Raw genomic sequence first — 7,425 nt, forward strand, 5'->3', positions numbered from 1 at the left:
AAACGAGTATTTTTACACTTTTTTGTTATCATTTTAGTCATATCATTGCGTTTTGCATGGTGATCCCATCATAGGGTCATGCGAAAACTCAGATAGGGTCATGCGAAAACCTTTCGTGTTCTGTTCAGTATAAACTACTCATTTTCATGTATTTTGGTTCCATCTCAACGATTTGTATGCTTTTAAAGAAACGATGAACCCGTATTCAGAGGAAGGAGGTTCATACTTCATGAATGATTTAATGAGAAGACATACTCTAAAAATTTAGGTCTGTCATCCCAGGGGCTGAATTGATGTTAGACTTTACATAGATTTAAAATCGGTGAACAAGAGAATCAAATATTATTAACAATCAAAATACTACAGAAGGAAAGCTTGATTGAAACTGCTAGGCAAGAGACATGGTTAAAAAGAGACGCCCAAGCTAGTACAGAGTACGATTCCAATTGATTTTCCTCTGGGTTTTTTTTTCTCAGGCCGTGCCCCCGGCCATTGCTGGGATCCCGGTGTGCCTACCAATGGGAACAGGGATAACAACAGCACGAGCTTTGCGCCTGGACAGACCGTCAGGTACACCTGTATGGCCGGGTACCAGCTGTGGGGAGCTGCCAACATCACCTGCCAGTCTGACGGGACGTGGAGCGATGCTACACCAACTTGTGAAGGTTAGCATATAAACCATTGAAGTTATCTACACACACACGTGCGCGCGCGCTGACACGCACACAAACAAACACACACACGCGCCCTCGCGCGCACACACACATAAGTCATTTGAAAGAGACTACGAAATTGGCTTAAGTTATCATAAGGATTGATTTTGACAGTACCATATGTTTGTGGAGTGTATGTTTCATGTACCGACAATGTACATAATTATACTTAAAGGTAAGACTAGACTTGAGACTATTAGTACTAGTTATCTCCATGTATCATTTTCAAATTTAAAGTGACCTGGGTTATAGAAATAGTCTCAACGTCAAATTCAAAAATATGTCTTGTAAAGTAAGTATGATATTTTCTACAGGTTGTCCCACTGGTTACACCGCATACGGAGGTTCATGCTTCAAGGCGAACAGCCAAGAGACAACCTACAGCCATGCCAGGGAAATGTGTGCAGCGGACGGAGGGATTCTGGCCATGCCTAAAGACGCAGGCGTGGACAGCTTCCTAAGGGGACTGAAGAACGTCTTGGATGCCATCTCACGTTTCTGGATCGGCCTGAGCGATCAGAACGACGAGGGTGAGTGGATGTGGGAAGACGGGACTACACACGACACCATCGGGGACTGGAGCAACTGGCAGCTGGGGGAACCTAACGATAACCAGGGAGGAGAAGACTGTGCGAACTACGGTGGTTCCGGATGGAATGACGCACCGTGCTCCTCTGCGTACAAGTTCATCTGCCAACTGAAAGAAGGTAGATTTCATAATATTATATTCACCATCAGCCAGGCATTGGCGTTGTTACTTTTTCTTCTGTGAAATTAGTGACGTTTCATTGGCCTATAGTGGAATTTTCAGAAATGTGTTCAGTTCAATCTGTGTTTTTTTTTCATTTTATGATTAGTTTGCCAAGAAGGATATGTTTTTGCTGTGGCGTTTGGTTGTGTGATGAGTTGGTCGGAAGATGGTTGTTGATAACTGTGGACAGCATAACTTGGGAAACTGTGTTTGATTCTTAAAGATATTTGGTAACTTAAGTAAGTTTCTCTGCATGTATTAGCATGATCGTAAAGGGAACGTTATCATATTGATCCAAAACCGAATCTATGGCCTCGAAACTGTTCCCATTCACAGGGGTCAGCTGCTCTCTGGGATACTTCCGCTGTGGCCACGGCCGTGCATGTATCCTGTCATGGAAGCGCTGTGACGGGATCACGGACTGTACGGACGAGAGTGATGAGACGGGCTGTGGTAAGTCACTGTCAAGGGGTGACCCGGTGGTGTATTACGTTGCTTAGGGTTGTGCCATCTCCATTTCTGTGGCCCCTTGGGCCGTACATTTGACAATCAACTAAATCAGGGGGCTAGTCCGCTGGTAGTGATGTGTCTTTAACTTCCTCATTAGTGCTGAGTGCTAAGCAGTAAGCCACTGTCAGAGGGTCATGTATACGTGTAGCACTTGCATGTACTTGGAGTACTTGGTGTTCCTCGTAAATCAATAGTCCAAAAACACTATTCCACACTGTGAAGTTCATAAACACATCGACATTTTTAAAATCTAAATTCATGCTTTTGAGTTCAACCGCTGCTCTCAAGTCAAGTCAAGCGATCTCAATGAAATATTTTCTCAAACAAAACAAACGGAATATATGAATCAATTCGTATCCTCTCAATGCTGCATTACCTGTGGTTGTGAATATGGTATGCTGTGAAGTCATGTAATACGTAGGCATAATCTATTTTTTCAATTTTTTTTTTCAGACTGCCAGCTAGTACCCGAGGAGTTTTATTTCGACATCAGACTGGCCATGCTGCCGAATCAGCTGGGCCAGACGACGTTTGAGGAGATCCAGAACTCCTCTGTGGTGGAGCTGCTCAACAGTTCGTACAGCAGCTCCGGAAACTACCACCCGGAGTTACGCAAATTCGCATCGGTGATCATTTTCCCGGAGTGTAACGTCACCATAGAGAACAAGACCGATTGCTATGCGTCTCCAAATGCAACCAACACCACTTCATGCACGTAAGTGGAAAAAACGCCACGATATTGGAGCTAACGTCTAATTTTTTTGTATGCTTAAAAACAGCTTTCAATGTCATTTGATCATTCTCATATTACAACGTACGCAGTCACATGAATCAAAAGACCTGCTTCCGCTAAGAAAAGAAAAGAAGCCAAACTTAGCCCCTGCAAAGTAACAAACATCATTTTGTAAAGATGGTACTCGAAATTTACTTCCGGACGTTTCGAGTGACATCCACCACTCTTCTTCAGCGTCACTAGAATGAATTGGCAGTAATAATTCAATACAATTACTATTATCTTACCATGATTTACATATGAGTGACTTCTGCATAAAATCTTTACATGTTCAAGCGGTATTTCTAGTTAAATGTTTGTGCCTGTATTAAACTGTTTCTGTCAGAGCTTGATGCATTGACATTGTATTTGAATATTGTTTTCCTAGATGCCTAACCTTGTAAACGTAAAGATCTTCATAATATGTCTTTTAGTGGTACACAACTGGTGCCATGCCGCTCGTGGTGTGAGGAGGTGCTGAACACTGCTGCTGACTGGATGAAGGACCTGCTGCCTCGGTGTGACTTGTTTCCGTCATCCAGACACAGTTGTTCGAACCCCAATGCGGCTAAGAAGGGAAACGAAGGTGAAAAGGGAACACCCCATTTTGTAATCTCCGCTTAAGATAGTTTATTATTATTATCATGATGATGATGATAATGTTGATTCTTATATCACTGGATTTAACCCTGTCTATTATCCTGCATGTAATCTTTTCTGATCAGTCATAGTTTGGTGTCGGTTGTAACAGCATTTAGTTATTGTATCTCAGCCATATTGTAAGTTTGATTCCTGTACGGCAACCTATTTATTTAATCCCACTTACTTAGCGATGTTTAAGTTTTTTTTACATGTATACTGCCACCTGCTGATATGTGTTTGTCCACAGTTTGCTATCATGGTATCGGCATGAATTACCGTGGTACATGGAGTAAAACTACATCCGGGGCAAACTGTGTGGAGTGGTCCGCTGCGCAAGCCGGTTACTACAAGACAGAGTACCCCTGGGCTAACCTGGATAACAACTACTGCCGCAACCCGACTGGGCTCGATCGGCCATTTTGTTTGACAGAAGACGGTAGCCAGGAGGAATGTGACGTCATTCCGTGCGGTAAGCTGTCTGATACGGAGCGACTGCTTTAAATACGAAACCATAACGTCAAAATCCTAATAGAAAGATATTTGTTATTTTGTGTTGCTTTGGTAACGCTATGTACAATTTCTCACATTTTGAGAGAAAACAAGAACCTTCTGGTTACTTTGGCTAACCCAAATTTTTCGTCACACAAACTGCCAACTCATCAGATGCTAATTTTGCTATCTCTTGCTGTATCAGGTGCGGAAGGCTGCTGGGACAGAGGTCCTCCAAACTACGGCAAGAGAAGCCCAGCCAAGAGGTTCTATAACGTAGGAGAAAGAGTCACGTACACGTGCAACGAAGGCTACACACTGAAGTCCGGTTACACCAGGGAAGTGAGGTGCATTGGAGAGGGTGTCTGGCAGTATGACAAGCCTAGCTGTTCAGGTGATCATTATCATTAGAGTCTTACTTTCTGTAACGGTTGAATTAATTGTGCATACTATATCTAAGCCTTCAACCGTTTTTCTGTCTAACACCTGTAGTAAACCATCGACGAAGGCTGCAAGAGGAGCTACTGGAGATTTACAGTGCCAGTCTTGCACCTGAGAATGTCGTCATCAACTTCACTGGAGCTGTGGAACAGATAGTCGACTTGGCAAGTACTTCTATCTGTTACTCATCTATTGTGGCGTTCTGATATCGGTCTGAAATTACTTCTTGGAGCAAAATACATAACTAAATCCATGCTCAAACTTTCATTTCAGGATGAAAAGAAGGAGCAGCTGGTTGCATCTGTCGCCATCGACTTCGTAAGTTGACACAGTTATGATACATGTAGTTTCACTTTAAAGACCCAGATAATACCATATGATGACCAGACCCTACTGTATATATTCAGATAGCGTTAACTACAGACTTCAGTATGCTAGTGGTAGTCGTGCAATTTACGTTGGTTGAGATATCCCTTAGGCAGTTTACCAAGGACAAGTTGCTCTTTAAGTTAATTTTTAACTCTAGGAACAACAGATAAGAAATTGAAGACGATGTGATGTTATTTCAGTCTTGAGCCGTTGACACTCTTTTTCATTGTAACTGTCATCTTGTACAATAAAATTTATTAGACATGGGAAGACAGCAGACTGAGTTGGGATCCAAAATACTACGATGACATTACTACACTCACCATTCCGGGCGACAGAATCTGGACTCCAACAATGACACTGAAGAGGAAGTACGTTGTCACTTTTTAGATTCACCAACTGTAAATTTACGAAATCTTGCATCCATTTTCTTCCATATCATGATTGTTGAATGTTAATTTCTTTTCCTGGGCAAAGCAATGACAAATGTTTTGCGTTATTCTAGTACTGCACGAGCTGTGATGGCGTGCAAAAACACTAGCACACCACAAAGAAAAATGAACAAAATTTTTCATTACTATGCAGTGCTAATACAGACCAGAAAAGCCTACACAATGATGTCCCGATCCGAGTGAGCAGCAAAGGCCGGGTAGCCTGGAGTGTGGGAACCCTGACCACCACCGTGTGTGATGCAGACCCCTTCTACTTTCCCGCAGACACCATGGAATGTCACGTCTGCTTTTCTGCGATTGCAGCAGTGGAGCAAACCATTTGTAAGACTTTCTTACTTTCTTTAACTCAGGTTTATGTCAGTTCCTCAAAGCTGTACAGTGTATAGACACAATATTTTGTCTGGCCATGTTTTTAAGAGGACAAAAATGCACAAATAGAAGTATTTGTCTACAGGAAAAGAGGAAAATCGTTAAATATAAGAAGACTAGAGGCTGTAGAGCAACTACAAGTAGACACAACTGTGTCATCATCAACCACATTTAGATTTTTTGTTGTAAATCATATTCATTGTTCTAATACCAGCGAATATATGATAAGTGATAGAACCATTTGTTGAACGCAGACTGCCAAGCAGGAGCTGATAAGGGAAAGACCCTGTGCAACTACTATACTGATGAACGAACGGAGGGCGAATGGTACAGAAAGGATAAGATCTTCGCAGAAGACAACAGGGAAGCTTGCTTTGTTGTTCATCTAAAGAGGATACCTCTGTTCCACATCGCCACCACAGTTGGACCCTGCATCATCCTGGTTGTGTTGATGATTATCACATTCGTCATGCCCCTGGACAGGGGAGACCGGATTTCGTTCGGAGTGACTATTCTGCTCTCCATGGTCGTGTCTCTTGTGTTTGTCACAGACGTTCTTCCTGTCAAGGGGGCTTTGCCATTTTTCGGTGGGTAAAATTAGATATTGTTTTAAAACCATCAATTCAACACAGTTGTACTTATTTTGATATTTGACTCTTTCAGCATACTGATAACTGTGTACAATGTATAATTTTACAATTTTACAGCTACGCTGATCATCGTGTGCATGGGGCTGATGGGAGTTTTCCTCTTCTTCACCATGGCCATTATCGTTATTCACGACAAGGAGGGCAGCCTGTCTCCGACGGCGAAGGTTATTTTTCTTCGACACATTGCAAAGTAATTATCATTCGTTTAGTCATTTTTTGTTTGTTTCTATACTGCGTTGATACATATGATACTTGCCTGCAGCTTCTTTAACAATGTTTATCTAAGTTTATCACTTTCTACATTTAGCTTTCTTCTGCATTAAGTTCTTCTTTGTCTTTTTCGTTAGTTATGCTAAATAATACCTTATGTTCAGTACATATTCTATGTACGAATATTATGGGGACATTAAACTGCACATTCAATGATCAATATTAATGAATGGCTATGTATGTATTGTATGTATGTGAACAGCTCAGAGAAATAATTAAGTTATTTCATTTGTTACTCGTTCTTGTTATTAAGGATTATGCTGTTGGGAGACCTGACAGAAGAGGAGACTGATGACGAAGAGACCGTCCTTCCCAACGTCACTGCCATACAGCTGACCAACTACGCCTTTCAAGCCGACGACAAGGCGGCGATCAAGGACGAAAAACCCGCCGACGATGACGACACGACCGGACAGCTGGTAAGTGTGGAAGATGCCGGGATGTTCCATCTGATCTCTGGTGTTAGGGGGGTTGAGAACGGAATCAAGAAGCTGACCGAGGCGATCAACAACGAGACAGAGGAGCTGACCAAGGCCCTGAAGAATGAGGAGGAGGTTTCTGACTACACCCTGTTGGCTAAGGTGCTGGACAGGCTTAGTCTTGTGCTGTACATTCTCAGCATCACGGTAGCTGCTCCCATGACCATGTATTTGGCCAAGTAAAGACCGGCATCAACTTTGACAAAAGAAAGCTTGGTAGAAAACATGCATATGGCATGAAACAAGGGTTACAAAGTTCTTAAGGTTCTTTTGTTTAACCGATTGAAATCATTTCGAGCGAGAATGTCATCCTTAAAATCAAGTCAGCGCGGCCCTAGTGTGGTTAGCTAAATGTGACAGCATGGTTATGGCTTTATGTATATATTCATTATGTGTGAAAAGTGCATGTGTTAATAATGATTACTATATTTCAATGTTAAAACATGCTTTTAAATCAACAAACTATCGCATCACCATTGTTTACTTGGTTATTCCTCATTCATTTAGTTCTTTAAAAG

At 42.0% G+C, this 7,425-nt stretch overlaps 1 protein-coding gene across 1 annotated transcript in view; it reads left to right on the top strand.

Moving 5' to 3' along the window:
- Positions 1-7,155, top strand: part of LOC118405004 — a 21,631-nt gene extending 14,476 nt beyond the window's left edge. Inside the window, exons 21-34 of the mRNA XM_035804404.1 lie at positions 477-665; positions 1,028-1,420; positions 1,801-1,917; positions 2,428-2,689; positions 3,181-3,332; positions 3,636-3,857; positions 4,083-4,271; positions 4,370-4,482; positions 4,592-4,636; positions 4,949-5,058; positions 5,273-5,460; positions 5,763-6,095; positions 6,216-6,348; positions 6,682-7,155. Of these exons, the coding sequence (XP_035660297.1) occupies positions 477-665; positions 1,028-1,420; positions 1,801-1,917; positions 2,428-2,689; positions 3,181-3,332; positions 3,636-3,857; positions 4,083-4,271; positions 4,370-4,482; positions 4,592-4,636; positions 4,949-5,058; positions 5,273-5,460; positions 5,763-6,095; positions 6,216-6,348; positions 6,682-7,090 (2,855 nt within the window). The 3' untranslated portion in view covers positions 7,091-7,155. The remainder of the gene's footprint in view (positions 1-476; positions 666-1,027; positions 1,421-1,800; positions 1,918-2,427; positions 2,690-3,180; positions 3,333-3,635; positions 3,858-4,082; positions 4,272-4,369; positions 4,483-4,591; positions 4,637-4,948; positions 5,059-5,272; positions 5,461-5,762; positions 6,096-6,215; positions 6,349-6,681) is intronic.
- Positions 7,156-7,425: the final 270 nt, after the last annotated feature.

The sequence above is a fragment of the Branchiostoma floridae genome, chromosome 17 (genome assembly GCF_000003815.2).
Source record: "Branchiostoma floridae strain S238N-H82 chromosome 17, Bfl_VNyyK, whole genome shotgun sequence".
NCBI lineage: Eukaryota > Metazoa > Chordata > Leptocardii > Amphioxiformes > Branchiostomatidae > Branchiostoma > Branchiostoma floridae.